A 21,917-nucleotide genomic window follows, 5' to 3' on the forward strand; every position below is an offset into this window, starting at 1 on the left:
TATTTTATTTTTCGCTGCATAAGGACCACCGCCGTGCAAATCCTCTGCATTGGTGGATCGATCAGAGGAGGGAGGGTGAATTGGTACTTCGATCTTTTCACCATGGTGATGATTTGTATAGCGATTGAAATGCAGCGATTCCATGACCATCATTGGCCTCGTGGTCCTCTGTCGAGATGGGGCATGATGGTCAGTCTATCTTATTTTGATATCGTTTGGTAGTTCCTTTAACCCTCTTTTGGTGATATTTCACGCCTTTTGGAACTGGTACCTTTCAGGGGGGTACCGCTAAATTAATAAATAATTGGCATTATCCTAAATTTTGTGTAGTTTTTGTTAATTGGATTTAAAGATCGAAATTATATAAGGGTTTTTGGGGCTACTAATTATATCTATTCCTTATTTCGTTCGATTGTTTATTTGGGTTATTTTATGTTAATTTTCGCTCTACAGTTTTTACCATACTACTGGCTTATGTTACATTTTATTAAATTTAAAAAATTGGATGTATTTCAGCTTCATATGGAGGAATTGCACGTCGCTGCCTCTAATGAACGCTTAAGGATTTATTTATTTCATTATAATTTAACTTTATTTAATATAATTCAATGATAGTATATATTTCGGCTTCATATGGAGGAATTGCAAGTTGCTGCCTCTAATGAATGCTCAATTAATTATTTATTTTAATATAATTTAACTTTCGTTAACATTTAATATTCAATAGTAACGGGTCGATATGCTAATTTAGCAACGCCTGTGTCGCCATCTATTTTCCTTTTTTCTTTTATATAAGCTGATTCAGCTCAGTATGTCAGTGGTGTGGCTTTGCTCTAGAGTGCTGTCTGTTCTATATTTTATTTTTCGCTGCATAAGGACCACCGCCGTGCAAATCCTCTGCATTGGTGGATCGATCGGAGGAGGGACGGTGAATTGGTACTTCGATCTTTTCACCATGGCGATGATTTGTATAGCGATTGAAATGCAGCGATTCCATGACCATCATTAGCCTCGTGGTCCTCTGTCGAGATGGGGCATGATGGTCAGTCTATCTTATTTTGATTTTGTTATCGTTTGGTAGTTCCTTTAACCCTCTTTTGGTGATATTTCACGCCTTTTGGAACTGGTACCTTTCAGGGGGGTACCGCTAAATTAATAAATAATTGGCATTATCCTAAATTTTGTGTAGTTTTTGTTAATTGGATTTAAAGATCGAAATTATATAAGGGTTTTTGGGGCTACTAATTATATCTATTCCTTATTTCGTTCGATTGTTTATTTGGGTTATTTTATGTTAATTTTCGCTCTACAGTTTTTACCATACTACTGGCTTATGTTACATTTTATTAAATTTAAAAAATTGGATGTATTTCAGCTTCATATGGAGGAATTGCACGTCGCTGCCTCTAATGAACGCTTAAGGATTTATTTATTTCATTATAATTTAACTTTATTTAATATAATTCAATGATAGTATATATTTCGGCTTCATATGGAGGAATTGCAAGTTGCTGCCTCTAATGAATGCTCAATTAATTATTTATTTTAATATAATTTAACTTTCGTTAACATTTAATATTCAATAGTAACGGGTCGATATGCTAATTTAGCAACGCCTGTGTCGCCATCTATTTTCCTTTTTTCTTTTATATAAGCTGATTCAGCTTACAGTATGTCAGTGGTGTGGCTTTGCTCTAGAGTGCTGTCTGTTCTATATTTTATTTTTCGCTGCATAAGGACCACCGCCGTGCAAATCCTCTGCATTGGTGGATCGATCGGAGGAGGGACGGTGAATTGGTACTTCGATCTTTTCACCATGGCGATGATTTGTATAGCGATTGAAATGCAGCGATTCCATGACCATCATTAGCCTCGTGGTCCTCTGTCGAGATGGGGCATGATGGTCAGTCTATCTTATTTTGATTTTGTTATCGTTTGGTAGTTCCTTTAACCCTCTTTTGGTGATATTTCACGCCTTTTGGAACTGGTACCTTTCAGGGGGGTACCGCTAAATTAATAAATAATTGGCATTATCCTAAATTTTGTGTAGTTTTTGTTAATTGGATTTAAAGATCGAAATTATATAAGGGTTTTTGGGGCTACTAATTATATCTATTCCTTATTTCGTTCGATTGTTTATTTGGGTTATTTTATGTTAATTTTCGCTCTACAGTTTTTACCATACTACTGGCTTATGTTACATTTTATTAAATTTAAAAAAATGGATGTATTTCAGCTTCATATGGAGGAATTGCACGTCGCTGCCTCTAATGAACGCTTAAGGATTTATTTATTTCATTATAATTTAACTTTATTTAATATAATTCAATGATAGTATATGTATGTATATATATATACCACTGTGTAAATATATAAAAGTGTGCATACATATATATGTATGCACACTTTTGGTAGGGTAGGGTAGTGTTTGATCTGTATTTGATCTGTATTTTGAAATTTATTTAAACTTAATTTACAAAATGGATACATCTACAACTCACTACTGTCATAAACTCAAACAAATGGTTAAGGCTGACAGAAAGTGAAACTATAAATCCCAATCTTCACAAACAATGGCTAGTAAGCCTTATCTTTAAATTTTGTTGTAAGTTGGTTGGGTTGCATGATGTTTCTTGGTTCTTTTAAAAACATCTTAATTATGGAAAAATTAGAAAAAAATAGTGCTAGTGTGGGTTCTTACCTTAAAGAACTAAGTATCTTTTATAGTTCTGGTAGGTAAGTATCTATGTATTTCAAATTCCTTAAATAACCTTTCTTACCTAGCAGCTGCAGCACACCACTAATAAGATGATTGTTATTCTCCATTCCTGAAATAAAACTACGTTATTAAAGAGCAGCAAGTCTTGCAGAGAAACAGATTAAATACAAACAGGTTTTGTGTGATGACTACACCATTAAATCCTAATTTAATGATTTAAGTATTTCTAAAATAGCAAGGGCTTAACTGTTCTGATGCCCATTATGATTTTCACAGACAAATCTGAAGTGTTTTGTTTCCAAAGACCATGTTAAAAAAAATCTAATTGAGATTTTTTTTTAACATCACTAACAAAAACATATTGAAAGAGGTGTATTTTTTCCACTTTCTTTGGAAAGTAATTCTTTTGTTTAACTTGCCTATTTTGAGAAAATACTTATCAAATAGCAGCTTCAGTATGCAAAGACAGAACTTTTAAACCCTTTTTGTTAAGCTGCTAACTAATAGCAGTCACTGAGACTAAAACTAATAACCATTTTAAATATCAAGAAATGCTTAAAAGACAATTTCAAATACATAAGCATTTCAGACATTTAATTTCTCATAATATTGTATATTTAACAAACAGTGATGAACAGTCTTTAATCTTTATTTACACTGACAAAAGACTGTTTTAGATAATGGCAATTTTGAATGCTTTTATCCTTCAATGCACTGACTTTGTTTCAATCTTTATTTCAGGAATGCTGTACCTATCAAGAAATTGCTTACCTGTATTTAGTCTCTGCTGAAAAACAAAACAATTTTTTATAAAATATCAGCTGGCAGTAGCATGTTCAAATTCCGTAGTTTTGAAGCCCTTTTAAATCACAAGGGCTGTTCAATAAAGAATAATCATGATTTTTCATAGACAACCATGCTATATCTAGCTCAGCTGCAGAATTTAAAAAAAAAAAAAAAAAAAAACGAAGCTGCATCACATAGCAAATGTGCAGTATACTTGTTTGCATGGTGTAACCTTGGTGGTCAGTCAAGTTTATCCCTGTTCAATTTTGTCTACATAATGGGGCTCGCACACAATTGACATGACACAAGGAACAGTATGCTGCTCTCAAATTCTGTGTCCATCTCAAGAACACATCAGAAGCATATGAAATGTTAAAAGAAACTTATGGTGAATCTATGCTTCCATATAGCACAGCTCGCAGGTGGTTTAGAATGTTTAAAGATGGACATGATTCAATCACAAATGGCAGTCCTAGAGCTTTTGCAGAATGACAGAAACAATGGAGTAAATGCATTTCATGAAATGGGCACTACTTTGAAAAGAACCATCAAAATATGGATGTTTAACAAAGGTATGTTTTAAAAAATATATATATATTTATATATATATATATATATATATGATTATTTATTGAACAGTCCTTGTAAGTTTTGGCTCTTGCCTACTGGAGCATAAACAAAAACTAAATATTTAAACTAACTTTTTCCCAGCACAGCTTATATTTGCCAGCTGATATTTGGGCACCATATAAATTCTGGAAACTTTCCTTGTATAACTGCACTAAGTATACATAACTTGAACACTTGAAAAGCATAATGAAAATGCCACAGCCTAACATAACTAACTTTTTTAAAAGTGCATTCTCATTTCTATCTCCATTTACATCAACAGGCAGATCATGTTCAATGAGAGTGCAGTGGCAAAAACTACAAACTTGTAATCGCTGGTTACAAGAGTATCTGAACATAATGTGCTGAGCCACATACGATAATAAAAAAAAAAAAAAAAGCAAGCATGTAACTAAGCTGAAGTGAAATGAATATTTAGAAACAAATGCAAAGTATAATAATGATTGTATTCATCACTATTTCTAAATAATCAGGATTATTTTGTATTATACAACAGCATAACAGATGAAAAAATACACAAATTATCCATAACACACGGGTAACAAATTACATTTTTTGATTCGTCAAGGTGACAAATGCTGAACAAAGTTTGCAAAGTTCATCTTTGTTAGACTTATCTTTCAAGTATATTAAAAAAAAAAAAAAGTTACCATTAAGATCAATGAGAGGGAGATAGCACTCATTACACTAGAACACGAGGCAGAAGAGAGAACAAAGTTCAGATTTAACAGTTTTCCAGTGTTAATACTTGGCTATGATGTGTGCTTGTTTTGAATTGTACACAGTAAAATTAATTCTATTTAATGTTTTAAACATATAGAACAATAAGAGAAACCAAGGTTGTTTTTCTACCATAGCTACATGGTGCACCCCATGCTATTCCAAAAAGACTCACAAACGTTTTCTTATAAAACAGTATGCAAAAATAATTTTCAAATTTTAAAAGAAGATTGCATATGGAACTATATTTAAGGGGGAGAGACACAAATGGTCCTTGAGGTTGTCACATATAGGCCAGACAAGCTGTCCTTGCTACCTGGGAGTCTAAAATGCTGTTGGAACTGATATTCAGGTGACATTCAAGTCAAGTGGACCCAATTTTGGCAAAGTCCGGACGGTCTGTGACAGCCAAATCCTCTGTTACACCTTCATGATGGTGGGACTGTTAGTAATCCTGGGTATAACCTCCATGCACAAGCACACTGGGTGACCACCCAGGTGTGAACCAATGCAAGTGCCAACTGGGCCAGCCGGATGGGTAAAGTGCCTGCCTGGCAACCCAAAGGTCACGGGTTTGAATCCCGTCTCGGGCTAGGATCAGAGTAGTGCAAAAACCTTGGGAGGTGCATTATGGCCACAGAAGCCGATGCGCCAACAACTAACAAAAAAAAAAAAAAAAAAAAACAACATAAGCTGGGGTTGGGGTGTGGTCCCCACACCACATGGAGGAATGCTGCCCTCTGTGTTACCAAGGAATACTAGGGAGTAGATTACTCTCAACTGGTGCAATACCACCACTTTGCTTATTGGAGGCTTCAAGTGGTGGAACCAAAGTTTAGTCTCCAAAGCTAAGTTCCGGTCAACCCTTCCCCATCTCTTCCATCATGCAGTATGACTGATGACTTTTGAGGTTATGATGAATGTCGTGGCAAGATCCAATCTTCCTTACATTTCGGGGTACAGCTCTAAAACGGTGTTCGCATGCCTGAACCTATTGGTAACTCTTTAGGAGGCTTCTGGATCAGCTAGTGTATAGTGACTGCAGAGAGTCCAAGTAGTGTGTATGTGGGGGTGGGGCTCTGTCGAAGCCATGTTATGTCAAGGATCTGTATATATTCTTACCATGTGTACGCCATATCCAAAAATTTCATTACTTCATACGGTATGTCCCCCCACTACTTTTTCTTATTATTGAATACACCATGAATTGTAAAACTACTAAAGTAAGCTTATCCGCAAAAAGATCTAAACCTCCCAAACACTTCCTAGTTCATTTCACAAATATATGTGGTCTCAATTCTAATCTCAACAATGTCCAATTCCACTTGCAGTCTGCCAAACTCCATGAACTTTTTCTGACAGAATCTCAGTAATCGGTTGATTCATCTGCTGCTCATCTCAGTTGCTTAAATTATTCGACGTATGATTCCTTTTGCCTCAAAGGTGGTACTTGTGCATATGTCTGTTCCGATATTCCCTGTCAAAGATTTGATAATGTGGAATTTCTCTCTTCAACCTTCTCTACCTCATTGTATCAAATTCATCTGTTGTCTCTACGGTTCAATCAACTCCACTAATCACTTGGAGCTCTCTGACTTCCTCTCTTTGCAACTTGACTTTCATCAGTCCAACATTCCCAAAGGTGAGGTAATTTTCACTGCTGATTTTAATGTTCACAACTCCAGCCGGCTTCTGTTTTCTAGTCATACTGACCCAGCTGGTCGAGATGTGAGGTTTTTGCAATTACTAATGAACTTGCACAGATTGTTCATTTACCTACAAGAATACCGGACAATCTTAATCATACAGCCAAACAAACACACTTGATCTTTTTCTCACAAACAACCTTTCTAAGTGCATGGTCGACGTGAGTGGTCCTTTAGGCACCTCAGATCACAACTTGGTGATTGTCTCTTCTCCAATGGAGCCTTTATCTCATGGCTATTCCCAACCTTGTATTGTTTGGCATTACAAGAATGCAAAATGCGATGACCTGTGAGATTTCTTTTCCTTGGTCAGATTACTGTTTCAAAACATCTTATGTCAACGTTTTCTCAGATTGTCAGTGAAATTATTCTTGTAGGAATGGAATCCTCTATTCAACACTCCACTTTAAAATCTCGTCCTTTATCTAAACCTTGGTTTTCCAATAAATGTGCTAAGGCTGTTCATCAAGAGAAGGATGTTGCATATCGTAATTGGCTTGTTTCCTATAGTTCAGTTTAATTTCTGCCTACACCAAAGCTCGCAACAATTGTAAAGCAGTTATTAATCAGTCCAAACTAGATTTGGAACAGGCTAAGAGTAGAAAACTTAATTCTTGCCCTAATGGTAGCCAAGCATTATGGTCTCTTGCCAAAGCTATTCGCCGCAACCATTTCTGCTCCCACCTCTGTCAAAACCAGACAGTTCTGTTGTCATTTCAGCCAAGGATAAAGCTGACCTGCTAGCATCCCATTTTCCTTCCAACTCGTATATTAATGATCTTGGTATAACACCTCCCACCATTCCCAACATGCTCCATTCGATGCCTCCTGTGGTCTTCCTTCAAAAAGATGCCAGAAGGATTTTGACGAATCTTGATGCTAAGAAAGCTCCAGGTCCTGATGGTATTTCTCCACTTGTTCTCGAAACCTGTGCTCCTGGACTTACTCCTGTTCTTTGCTGCCTTTTTTCACTTTCTTAATCCAAAGGTGTTTTTCCTTCTGCTTGGAAATCTGCTCATATTCAGTCAGTTCCTAAAAAGGGTGAAAAACCCTCCCGTCCAATTATTGTCCCATTGTAATTACTTCTACTCTTTCTAAAGTAATGGAGAAATCAATTAACCTCCAGCCCTTAAACTACCTAGAAACCTTCCTTCTGATCAACGATCACCAGTATGGATTCCATCAGTGTCGATCCACTGGTGGTATTCTGTCTTATGTTACCCAATTATGGAAAAATTCAATGGAAAAGTTTGGTGAAACACAAGCAGTTTTTCTTGACATCTCAAAGGCTTTCGATCATGTTTAGTATAAAGGTCTTCTAAACAAGCTTCCATCTTATGATTTTCCAACTGTTTTTTTTAATTGGTTATCCAGTTTTCTCTCTGATCGCACACTGAGGGTGATGGTAGATGGCTCTCTTTCTTCTAACTTCTCCACTAATGCTTTTTGTCCCTCAAAGTTCAGTTCTTTCCCCCACTCTTTTCCTCTTGTATATTAATGACCTTCTTCCATTGATTGGAAATTCTATCCATAGTTTTGCCGACGATAGCAAATTGCATTCCACTTTCCATTTTGAGAAACCTTTCCCTGCTCAATCAGCTTCAACTTCGAATATCTACTGCCGATTCCTTAAATGCCGATCTCCAGGTAATTCTCGAGTGGAGCAATGACAACTTAGTTGATTTCAATCCTTCTAAAACTCAGTCTTGTCTTATATCTCGCAAAAAGGATTCTTCTGCTCATATACTTATCTCTTATGACACTCCAATTTCTAGGCAAGATGATATATCTCTTTTGGGGATTACCCTGACTTCTAATCTCTCTTGGCACAAGCACATTACAAATATTGCTTCCTCTGCATCTAAAAAACTTGGTTTTCTCTTTCATTCTCAGCATTACCTTTCTTCCAAACGGCTGTTCGGTCTGTACAAATCACAAATCCGCCCTACCATGGAATATTGTTCCCACATCTGAGGCAGTGCCCCCAAAACCTCTCTCAGGTTTCTAGATTCCATTCAGAAGAGGGCAGTTAGGTTAATGACTCATCTCTAACAGTCTCTCCACTCGCTGTCTCAGACGTATTGTTTCTGCTGCATACCTCTTCTAGAGATACTTCCATGGGCACTGTTCTTCTGAATTGGCTTCTGTGATTACCTCTCTCTCTCTCTCTGTGTGTCAAAACAGTCCAAACATGTGCTGCCACTAGCCAACATCCATTTACTGTCCAACTTCAAACTCACAGAACCAACTTTTCATCTTCCTTGTTTATTCAATCGACTGCCGTTTTCTGAACAACCTTCCTTCATACGTATTTCCTGAAAATTACAGTCTACAAAAGTTAAAATCTAATCTCAACAAATATCTTCTTTCATCTTCTCAACCTCCAACCCAAGCACGGTACCAAGTACTATAGGTTCTAATACCTCTCGTGTTTGTGGTTTTCATTAAAAAAAAAAAAAAAATTGTGGAACCTATCTATGGACAGCATGTTGAAAGATGGAATAAGTATTTTTAAGTTGAATTTCTTTTGTTATGTCATTCATAGTTTCACTTTTAAATGATTGAGAATTGTGAATATAAAACTTAATGTGCTAAAAAAAAAAAAATCAAGTTTTCTTATTAGCTTTAAGCTTGATGGTACATTGTGCTGCTGATTGGTAAATGTTCCTTATAAATTCATAACAAGGTTGGACATTATATGTTCTGTAAAATTCTTGTTATAAAGATCATAGCAAAATTAATATGCATAAATACCTTGGTCAAAAGAATAAAGTCCAATGATTGCTTGCTTTCTTTATAAAAATAAATCACCTTTTGTTATTTTGGCACATAATACATGCATATTGTTACCATCTGCAATTTTCACTAACAACCAAACTGCCTTTGCAAGGGAAACAAATAGATAAAGGTGAATGATACACATTTTAGATATATTGCAAGCACTATACAATATTATTTTCTTAGTCAATATTTAGAAGTCTTATTATTTCTTCACAACATAGCCTTGAAAAAGATTGTATTTATTTATCTGTAAGACATTCTGAAGTATGCTCAAGGAGGTCATGTAACAGGTTAATGTTCCAAATTAATACTATGGAACATTAACATACTCCAAAAACAGTAATAAAAATGAATAACAATGTTCTTATATAAATTTGTCAAAATGCTTTGGATAAAGAAAATTTAAGACCAATAATTTAAAAAAGCACTACTCACTAGCACATTACCCCATTCATCAGGTTCGGTAGATGGCACAAGATGTACAGATAAGACTGGACTATGCATAATTATAGTCTGAGAGTCAGGAAGCTCTAGCCTTTGATTCCATGCATTATTTAAGTGACACTGTTTATACATATCCTGAAAATATATTTAAAATTGTCAGAAAAAATACTATGAAAAACATGAAATTTTCAATGCTGACGCTCTAAACAGATTACGCTCTAATGAGGGTGGGAGTTGCTAAAAGAATTTAGTATCAGTTAAGAAGCACCTTTGTGGCTGTTTATAATTAACATTAAGAACCTTCCTTATCCCTCCAACCAAACATCATTGAACAAAAATATAAAAATACAAACTGGAAATTTAAAAAAAAATTTTATATGTAAGTAAGTGAAATATAAAGATAAAAGAAATCACTGTCTAAATTAAAAATACTATTTACAGTAACACACAATGCAACAAACAAGTTGATCAAATACATTTCCAACAAATACAAGAACTGTTACTTCAAACAAGTAACAAATGACAAAACTATTATGCTGTCCAAGAGGTTGTGGATGACTGCTGTTTGCTTTCAGGATCATACTGGTAAACTCACATTTCATCTCTAGTTATGATACATTTCAAAAATGTGTCTCATCACATTATTTGCACATTGAATCAAATTGGAAGTGATTTAATATTGGTGTTCCTTTTTTAACAGACACAGCATGAACTTAGTGGAAATGCACCTCATGTTCAAAGTTTTTTGTTAAAAGGAATAGTAATATGTTCTGAAGAGATACAAGTTTCTACACCGATTTCACAAAAAGTTAATCTTCAGTCAATTCATACCAAAGATTGGACAAATGATTTCATAATTATAGAAGATAACAGCCACCTAGATTGTGGATTACTTTCAACAGATAAAGCAACGCTTGTTATTTGTTTGTTATTTGGTTTTTTTAGGAGCATTAGCAACTAAGGCCATATTGTTCTAGGATATGTGGTGGTCATTCCCTGACCTTTACGCATCCTCCGTATTTGGTGGTGACTGGCTCGAACCCCGGTCTAATCAAGAAGCGTGTGCTATGTACTGCTGCTGCTGCTGCTGCTCCTTCCCACCTGGCTACGGAGGCTTGTGATAAAGCAACGCCAATCAAAAACTTGGGTACAACCCGTTGTAGTATGATTAACAAAAGATCACAATTTCACTTGCAGTCCTCACTTTCCAAAAGCATATCAACAGCTGCAGGGCGATGGGGTGTGGCATTATCATCAATAAACACAAACTCGGGGCCAATGGCACCTCGGAACAGATGCACATGGGGAAGGATTACCTCAGTACAGTACCACCTTCCATTATCTGGAGTTGCGTACACCTCGCCAGACGAAAACACCTCAACTGACATATCGATCCCTTTCAGTGATGTTTGTGGGGTGATACTGTGCGCCAACCTCTCACCAGATTAGCTGACGTCCAGAATCACTGCTGAGACTGAATCTACTCTCATCAGTAAAGAGTACCTTAACCCATTGCGCTGCTGTTCGGTCCTTGTGTTCGATGCACCACTGCAAACGGTGTCTCTGATGGGCAGGTGTTAAAGGGACATACTGGCCATCGGGCAATCAGTCCATCTTTATGGAGTCGCCTGGCCACAGTAAACCACGATATCCTGTGCCCTGTGCAGCTGGTTTGCAATGGATCCCGCCATCTGGCGTCAGTCCCTCTTGGCCTGTAGTAGTATATAGCGGTCATCATTGGACGTTGTTTTTCGTGGACGACCACCACTGGTCCTTCAAACAGCTGTTCCTGTCATTCTGAAGCCCGACCACGCATGTGAGACGATGCTATAGGCGATACTGAACTCTGCAGCCACACTCCTCACACTTCGAGCTTCCCATTTTGTTCGACCCCGGGTAAAGTCATCCAGATGTTGTCTAGCCATTTCGTTGTCTGTAGCACTGTATGAAACCAATCAATAGAACGTCTGCTCACCAATCATGCTCGCCATTCAGTAATGTGCACATAACTGCTGAACTGCTGCTTTTATCTGTTTATGGGAGCACTCTCATCACGATTCAAATTTTTGCATGTGCACCAGCTTTCTACTGAACGGCCACAGTTATGCAAATTGCCACCGGCTGTTTCGTTTGATTCTGTGGTTGTAACCTATAGAAATAGTGTTAGTCCTTGCGTTTTGCACACCAGTGTATTAAAGAAGGCGGCACAGGAAGTAAGCAAACCCTTAACCATAATTAGGAGAGCATCCTTGGACTCATGGGAAGTCTCCATGGATTGGAGATGTGCAAATGTCTCCCCAATTCATAAATGAGGATCAAAGTGGGTCGCAAGTAATTACAGACCTGTTAGCTTAACTTCTGTTCTGGGGAAAATAATGGAGTTACTGGTGAAAGAAGCATTTCAGGATCATCTAGACAAGACTGCAGTAATAGTTAAGACACAGCATTGGCTTGTTAAAGAGAGGTCTTGTCTGACCAATTTGATTGGATGCTATGATGTAGTCACAAAGGAACTGAATGCCAAAAATAATTTTGATATCATATACTTGGATTTCAGGAAAGATTTAGATACTGTTGCACATGGAACACTACTATACAAATCAGAGCAGTATGGTATTAAGAACAAGTTGCTACAATGGATAAAAGGGTGGTTAAGTGGAAGACAGAGTGGTAATCAATGGATGCTGCTCTTTGTGGACTAATGCTATTAGTGGAGTCTCCCAGGGTTCAGTTTTGGGCCCACTGTTGTTTTGTATATTTATCAATGATATTAATGAAGGTATATCAGGCTTAATATCCAAATTTGCATATGATGCTAAGGTTGGCAGGGTTGTTAACGACAGTAATGGCAGTGTGCTACTACAACAGGATCTAGAAAAGGTAAGCAGATGGGCTGAGAAGTGGCAACTGAAGGTTTAACATTGACAAATGCAAAGTACTGTATATGGGTAGATGTAACCCCAGAGAAATGTACCAACTGTGTGGTACTACACTCAGGGAAGTGGAGATTGAAAAAGACCTGGGTGTAATTGTGCAGTCAGATATGAAGTTTTCTGAGCAGTGCAGACAGGCTTCCAGATCAGGTCATGGGATGTTGTCAATTTTGATAGTAGGAAAAGGAGGTGATTATCCCTTTGTAGAAGCCAATGATCAGGCCACACCTTGAGTACTGCGTACAGATCTGGAGGCCTCATTTTAGGAAGGATGTAGAGTTGTTTCAGCAAGTGCAGAGAAAGACTATAACATTGGTGAGGGGGAACGAAGGGGTCCTCTTACCAATAAAGGCTTAAATTTTGCAAATTGCAGCATCTGGAGGCTAGGCACCTGTGAGGTGATCTGATTGAAGTGTATAAGGCCTTGAATGGGTTGAGCAGGTTCAATGCTCATGGGATTTTTCCTCTTGCTCAGATTATGAACCTGATTGTTATCGTTATTTGGTTTTTTTTTTAGGAGCATTAGCAACTAAGGCCATATTGCTCCGGATATATGCGATGGTCATTCCCTGATCTTTCCGCATCCTCGGCATTTGGTGGTCATGGGCCCGAACTGCGGTCTAATCAAGAAGCGTATGGGACACACTGCTGCTCCTGCCCACGGAGGCACCTTATGAACCTGAGGGGGCATAAATTCAAATTGAGGAAAGAGTTGCAGAATAGATGTACGGAAATTTGCCATTAGCCAGCAGGTAGGTGATTGGTGGAACAAACTTCATCTGTCGTTGTGGAAGTTGATAGCTTAAATAAATTCAAGGAGGAACTGAACAAACTTTTAAAGGGAATAAATGCGTGAAATTGTGGGTTTTTTTTTTTTTTTTTTTTTGGCTGATGCTACATAAGCTTGCTTTCTTGCATCACTTGCCTCTACTACTACTACTAAAATAAAAAAAAATTGTATACGGGGAAAAATTATAATTGTGCATTGTTGGTGGATAGTAGGAATGGGACAGAAAACTAAAGTATGGTAAGAAAGATACAGAAAAGTTATGACACAACTTGTAAGATCAATATAATAGAAGGTAGAAGTACTCTTCTGATAAATATAATTAGACCCAACCTTCTACAGCTAAAATTTGACCTCTAAATACAGAGCCTTGACACAAAAAGAAAAACGTAAAACACGGATGGTTAAAAGTGGCTAAGTGTACCATAAGTATAAGCATATGGTATGGTAGAGAATTGAGTACAGTCAGTCCTCGTATAGCACGATAGTTGCGTTCCTAGAAACCCTCGTGCAATGCAAAATCGTGCAATATAAACAACAGGCCCTATGGGAAAAATAGGGTTAGGTGCCGACCACCCAAGATTGAACACACATTTGTAACCAAAACATTACCAAACACAATAAATAATCGTAATAAAATACTTACGTATTTTATTACGTAAGTAATAGTCGTAATAAAATACGTAAGTATTTTATTACGACTATTATGTAATAAAATATTGCTACTGCTTTTGCTTCTATCGTAAGCAAAATTGTTTTTTGTTTGATTTTTTATCCAAACAGATGACAGCCATTCCATCTCTTCCAATTCTTTGTTTCTTAATCTAATGGATTTTAATTACACTTTGAGTTGTTCCTGCTATGAAAGTTGTTTTTATTTTCTCTGCATTCTTTGTAATTCTCGGCATTGCCTCATTTAGGTCTGTAGCACGTGCAATATCACATGGTCTTTCATTTCGCTCAGAGTGTTTCACAATTTCATATTTTTTCTCTATCTACAGAGGCGAACTGGCCATAAGCCTTACCGGGGAAACCCCGGTGGGCTGGAGGCCGGTGTGATTTTGGCCATAAATGCTAGTATGAGGCCACTACAAATTTTCCCGGGTAAGAATTTTTGACCCAGTCCGCCTCTGTTTATCCATATCGCTTTTCTTTTTCTCTCTGAATCTGCAGTGTCTTCACCAGGACGCTTCCTTTTCATGAACCTTTTAAGTATTTTACTCATTTTTAGGGAATAAAAGCACAATTACACAATGAGGAGGCACGCTTGATACACATAAACAAAGCTGCGCGCGTGTAGCAACTGAATAAACAATACCGTAAAGGCAGAGATACGCTATTAACACCTCACATTTTACTAAAGCACATTTCTAGGGGTTACTACCATAAAACAATTTCCAGTTGCATTTCTGCGAGTGGAATCTGTTATAAACTGGTAGTAAACTTGATCTAATTGCATTTGCGATTATACCGATAGCTGGAATTGTGTTGGTTTTTACATTATTATGGTGAAATGTGTTTCCCCTTCACTGATATAAAAAAACAAATACATTTTCAGAATCTTCTCTTCATTCCTATCATGTTGCGTTCAGTTGGGGTGATTTCACATTTGACTGCCATTTCTTGTAAACACAGAGGCGAATCGTGCATAAGCGAATTCGGTTCGTGTTATACAAGATATCATTCCCCTATTTATAAATTGTGTATGATCGAATTCGTGTAGTGTGAACACGTGTTATACGAGGACAGACTGTACTGGAAAACAGAAGCCTGGCAAAATGTGGAATAAAAAAAAATGGAAACAAAGAAAAACAGAACAGAAGTGGCACAAGCACTTCCTCAAATAATTATGCAAGAAAGCAAGCTTATACAGCATCAGCCAAAAAAAAAAAAAAAAAACCCTTCCAATTTCACTGATCCATTCATTCCAAATGTTTGTCTAGTTCTGCTTTGAATTTATTTAAGCTATCAACTTCCACACCAACAGATGGAAGTTTGTACCAGCAATCAACTACCTGCTGGCTTAAGGAAAACTTCCACACATCTATTCTACAATTGTCTTTCCTCAGTTTGAATCTATGTCCCCTCAGGTTCATAATCTGAGCAAACGGAAGAATCCCATCAGAATTCTTTGTGCTCAACCCATTCAAGGCCTTATACACTTCAATCAGATCACCTAACAGGTGCCTAGTCTCTAGCCACTGCAATTTGCAGAACTTAAGCCTTTCTTGGTAAGAGGACCCCTTCATTCCCCTCACCAGTCTTGTTGCCTTTCTTTGTACAGGCTAAAACAACTCTACATCCTTCCTAAAATGAGGCCTCCAGGCCTGTATGCAGTACTCAAAGATGTGGCCTGACCATTGCCTTATACAAAGGAATAATCACCTCCTTTTCCCTACTATCAAAATTACTGTATATCATTGATAATACCCCATGACCTGTTCTGGCAGCCTGTCTGCATTGCTCAGAAAACTTCATATCCAACTGTACAATTACTCCCAGATCTTTTTCATTTTCTACCACCCTAAGTGTAGTACCACACAGTTGGTATGTTTCTCTGGGGTTACTTCTACCCTTCAATCCCCTTTTGTGAATTGGGGATACATTTGTACATCTCCAGTCCGTGGGAACTTCCCCTGAGTCCAAGGACGCTCTCATAATTATGGCTAAGGGTTTGCTTAGTTGCTTTGCCGCCTCCTTTAATATAACTGGATAGATCCCATCCACCCCAGGTGCTTTTCTTATGTTTAACTTCAACAATTTCTCCTCCAAATTGCTCTCAGTTATTACAAAATCATTAAGTATCCTGCTACAATTTGATAACCTTCTGCCATTTTCAAACCTTAATGATTCCTCATGTGTGAATGTAGATGCAAAATATTCATTCAGTTTGTTTGCTATCTGAGCAGGATCATCAACAGTCAAACCATCGATGTCAAGTGGACCAATCGGATTCATCCCCTTCCTTTTAGAGTTTATATAAGTAAAGAAATCCTTGCTGTTTTTCTTAGCATCTTTTGCCAAGGATTTCTCGTAATCTGCCTTCGCCTGCTTAACCTCCTTTGTCACCTGATTACAGACTAGCTTATATCTGCCATAGGCTTCTGAGTAGCTTGATAATTTATATGCATCCCATGCATTTTTCTTCTCTATTACGAGTCTCATTAGTTCATTAGATAACCATTTAGGCCTAAACCTTGAACAATATTTCTTAATAGGTATGAAACTTTTAGTAGCTTCCAAGATTAATTCCTTGAACGCTTCCCACTTAGAATTTACTGTTGGTAACATCGTCAGTTGATCCCACTGTACAGAATTTAAAAACTGTCGGAGAGCACTGTACTCACCTTTACGGAAGCAAAAACCCTTTCCTTTACCCCTGATGGTAATTAAATCTTTAAGCAAATCCCACATCAGTACACTGTGATCACTGCCACCTAGTGGTTCCTTTATCTGCAAATTCTTAATACACGAATGATCACTGCTGATAACCAGATCAAGAGTATTACTTTCTCTGGTTGCTTCTCGAACATGCTGCTGCAGAAAATCATCCAATAAATCCACAAAAGTCTGACTAGTGTGTGAGTGACCAACCCACAAGTTCCAGTCAATATCTGGGAAGTTAAAATCCCCCATTATAAGACATTCCGATTTACTAGCCCACTCTATTTCTCTGTACAATTGTTCATTGTACTCATTCGAGTCATTAGGCCTATAACATACTCCTACTCTTATTTTTGCTTTCGCAGTGCATATGTCACACCAAACTGACTCAACAGTGCACTGTTCATCTATATCAACTGGATGCACTTCTTTTGATTTTATGTTTTTCTTAATTAACAGCATAACACCACCTCCCTTTCTATACACATTGTACAGAAGTTAGTTCTGTGAGTTTGAAGTTGAACAGTAAATGGATATTGGCTGGTGGCAGCACATGTTCAGACTGTTTTGAAAGAGAGAGAGAGAGAGAGAGAGAGAGAGAGAGAGAGAGAGAGAGAGAGAGAGAGAGAGCAGGAGTCACAGAAGCCAATTCAGAAGAACCGTGCCCATGGAAGTATCTGTAGAAAAGGCATGCAGCAGAAACAGTACATCTATGAGACAGCGAGTGGAGAGACTCTGTTAGAGATTAGTGATTAATTAACCTAACTGCCCTCTTCTGAACAGAATCTAGAAGCCTGAGATGGGTTTTGGGGGCACTGCCCCAGATGTGGGAACAATATTCCATGGTAGGGCAGATTTGCCATTTGTACAGAGTGAACAGCTGTTTGGAAGAAAAGTAATGCTCAGAGTGAAAGAGCAAACCAAGTTTTTTAGATGCAGAGGAATCAATATTTGAAATGTGCTTGTGCCAAGAGAGATTAGAAGAGAGGGTAATCCCCAAAAGAGATATATCATCTTGCCTAGAAATCGGAGTGTCACCAAAGATAAGCATATCAGCAGAAGAATCCTTTTTGCGTGACATAAGACAAGACTGAGTTTTAGAAGGATTGAAATCAACTAAGTTGTCTTTGCTCCACTCGAGAATTACCTGGAGATTGGCATTTAAGGAATTGGCAGTAGATATTCAACAAGTTGAAGCTGATTGAGCAGGGCAAAGTTTCTCAAAATGGAAAGTGGAATGCAATTTACTATCATCGGCAAAACTACAGATAGGATTTCCAGTCAATGGAAGATCATTAATATACAAGAGGGAAAGAGTGGGGGAAAGAACTGAACCTTGGGGGACACCAGCATTAGTAGAGAAGTTAGAAGACAGAGAGCCATCTACCATCATCCTCAGTGTACGATCAGAGAGAAAACTGGATAACCAATTACATAAAACAGTTGGAAACCCATAAGATGGAAGCTTGTTTAGAAGACCTTTATGCCAAACACGACTGAAAGCCTTTGAGATATCAAGGGCAACTGCTTGTGTTTCACCAAACTTTTCCATTGAATTTGTCCTTTATGGACAAATTCAATGGAAAAGTTTGGTGAATGGGCAACATAAGACAGAATACCACCAGTGGATCGCCACTGACGGAATCCATACTGGCAATCATTGATCAGAAGGAAGGTTTCTAGGTAGTTTAAGAGTTGGCGGTTAATTGATTTCTCCATTACTTTAAAAAAGGAGTAGAAGTAATTGCAATGGGATGATAATTGGATGGGAGGGATTTGTCACCCTTTTTAGGAGCTGGCTGAATATGAGCAAATTTCCAAGCAGAAGGAAAAACACCTTTGGATTAAGAAAGCCTTTGAGAAAAAAGGCAGCAAAGAACAGGAGTAAGTTCAGGAGCACAGGTTTTGAGAACAAGTGGAGAAATACCATCAGTACCTGGAGCATTCTTAGCATCAAGATTCGTCAAAATCCTTCTGACCTGCTTTCGACGGAAGACCACAAGAGGCATTGAATGGAGCGTGTTGGGAATGGTGGGAGGTGTTTTACCATGATCATTAATATATGAGTTGGAAGAAAAATGGGATGCAATCAGGTCAGCTTTATCCTTGGTTAAAGTGACAACAGAACCATCTGGGTTTGACAGAGGTGGGAGCAGAAATGGGCAGAAGTTGCAGCCAATAGCTTTGGCAAGAGACCAGAATGCTCAGCTACCATTAGGGGCAAGAAACAAGTTTTATACTCAGCCCGTTCAAAATCTAGTTTGGGCTGATTAATGACTGCTTTACAATTGTTGCGAGCTTTTGTGTAGGCAGAAAACGAAACTGAAGAATTGGAAACAAGCCAATTACAATATGCAACATTCTTCTCTTGAACAGCCTTACGTATTTAATGGAAAACCAAGGTTTAGATGAAGGACAAGATTTTAAAGTGGGATGTGGAATAAAGGATTCCATTCCTACAAGAATAATTTCACTGACATAATCTGAGCAAATGTTGACATAAGAAGTTTTGAAACAGTAATCCGACCAAGGAAAAGAAATCTCACAGGTCATCCCATTTTGCATTCTTGTAATGCCAAACAACACAAGGTTGGGAATAGCCATGAGATAAAGGCTCCATTGGAGAAGAAACAATCACCAAGTTGTGATCTGAGGTGCTTAAAAGACCACTCACGTCGACCATGTACTTAGAAAGGTTGTTTGTGAGAAAAAGATCAGGTGTGTTTGTTGGCTGTATGGTTAAGATTGTCCGGTATTCTTGTAGGTAAATGAACAATCTGTGCAAGGTCATTAGTAATTGCGAAAGCCTCAGCATCTCAACCAGCTGGGTCAGTGTGACTAGAAAATGGAAGTCAACTGGAGTTTTGAACATTAAAATCACCAAGGAAAATTACCTCACTGTTGGGAAAGTTGGACTGGAGAAATTCAAGTTGCAAAGAGAGGAAGTCAAAGTGTAAACAGTCAAACTAATCAACCCTGCAAAGAGATCTAAACCTCCCAAAATCTTCCTCATTCATTTCACAAATAAATGTAGTCTCAGTTCCAATATCAGTGATGTCCATTTCCAACTGCAGTCTGCCAAGCCCCACTTAGTTTTTCTGACAGAAACCCAATCATCAGTTGCTGCTTATCTCACTTGTCCTAATTATTTGCTGTACATTTCCTTTCAAAGGTGGTACTTGTGCATACATCTACTCTGACATTCTCTGTCAGAAACAATAATTTGGGATCTCTTCATTTTGATCTTCTCTAGCTTAAAATCTCTCTACTTCATTCTGCCAAATACATTTTCTGCATCTATAATGACCTCAACACAGGCTGTTCATTTACCTACCAGAATACCAGACAACCGTAACACACCCAATACTCTTGATCTTTTTCTCACAAACAACCTTTCAAAAGTACATGGTTGAGTGATCTTCTAGGCACCTCAGATCAAAATTTGGTAATGGTCTCTTTTCCAATGGAGTCTTTCTCTCATGACCATTCTCAGTCCTGTGCTGTTTGACATTACAAGAATGCAAATTCGGATAATCGCAAGATTTCTATTCTTTTCCTTGGTTGGATTAATTACGGTTTTAAATATTCTGATATCAATGTCTGCTCAGATGTCAGTGAAATTATTCTTGTAAAGATAAAATCTTTTATTCCATACTCCACGAAACCTCACAACAATTGAAAAGCAGTTTTTTATCAGTCCAAACCAGATTTTAAGCAGGCTAAGAGTAGAAACATGCTTCTTGTCCAAATGAGAGTTGAGCATTCTGATTTCTTGCCAAAGTATTGGCCCACAACATTTGCTCATCTATACTCCCACTCCTGTTAAAACCTGATGGTTCTATTGCCTCCTCATCTAAAAATAAAGCTGACTTATTAGCATCTTAGCTTTCTTTAACTCTTGTATTGATGATCTTGGTAAACTACCTCCTTCCATTCCCATTTCAGTAAACTCTGCTCAATGCTGCCTATGGTCTTCTGTCAAAAGGCTATCAGAAGAATTTTAATAACCTTGATGCCAAGAAAGCCCAGGTCCTGATGATATTTCTAAACCTGTACTTCTAATCCTAATCCTATTCTGTGTCACCTTTTCACACTTTCTTATTCCACTGGAATTTTTCTTTCTGCTTGGAAATTCTAATATCCAGCTAGTTCCTAAAAAGGGTCACATATCATTCCCATCCAATTATTGTCCCATTGCACTAACCTCAAATCTTTCCAACTTAAGGGAGAAATCCATTAACTGCCAACTCCTAAACTATCTTGAAATCTTTCATTTGATCAATGATTGCCAATATGGATTCCATCAGTGTCAATTCATTGGTGATATTTTGGTTTGTTACCCATCTATGAACAAATTCAATGGAAAAGTTAGTGAAACTCAGGCAGTTGCTCGTAACATTTCTAAGACTTTTGATCATGTTTAGCATAAAGATCTTCTTAACAAGCTTCCACCTTATCAAGACAGTTTTTTTGCAATTGGGCGTACAGTTTTCTCTCTGACCACTTTGTGCTGGTGAGGGTACACAGATGTCTTCTAACTTCTCAATAATGCTGGTTTTCCTCAAGATTCTATTTTCTTTCTGTATATTAATGACCTTCTTCCACTGACTGGAAATCATATCCACAGTTTTGCTGATGACAGCACATTCCACCTTCCAGTTTAAGAAACATTGCTCTGCACAAGCAACTTCAACTTTTAGAATATCCACCACAAATTCCTTAAATGCTGATCATCGTCTGGTAATTCTCCAAAAGGGTAAAGATAACTAAGTTTATTTCAATCCTTCTAAAACTCAGTCCTTATATCTCACAAAAAAACAAGTCTCAGTTCCTATGCTTATCTCAATGATAGTTAATTTTCTATATAAGCTCATATATCTCTATTAGAGATTATCCTGACTTATCTCTCCTGGCATAAGCACATCACAAATATTGCTTCTTATGCACCTAAAAAACTGGGTTTTCTCTGTTGCTCTCAGCATTATTTTCCTTCTAAACAACTACTCATTCTGTACAAATCTCAAATC

At 37.6% G+C, this 21,917-nt stretch overlaps 1 protein-coding gene across 1 annotated transcript in view; it reads right to left on the reverse strand.

Annotated features, from left to right (window-relative positions):
• Window positions 1–21,917, reverse strand: part of PAPLA1 (Phosphatidic Acid Phospholipase A1) — a 334,165-nt gene that overhangs the window by 237,569 nt on the left and 74,679 nt on the right. The window contains exon 5 of the mRNA XM_090384561.1: window positions 9,778–9,921. Coding sequence (XP_090240687.1) covers window positions 9,778–9,921 — 144 coding nt within the window. The remainder of the gene's footprint in view (window positions 1–9,777; window positions 9,922–21,917) is intronic.

This window comes from Mastigoproctus giganteus, chromosome 11 (genome assembly GCF_048544385.1).
Source record: "Mastigoproctus giganteus isolate SK-2022 chromosome 11, ASM4854438v1, whole genome shotgun sequence".
Taxonomy (NCBI): domain Eukaryota; kingdom Metazoa; phylum Arthropoda; class Arachnida; order Uropygi; family Thelyphonidae; genus Mastigoproctus; species Mastigoproctus giganteus.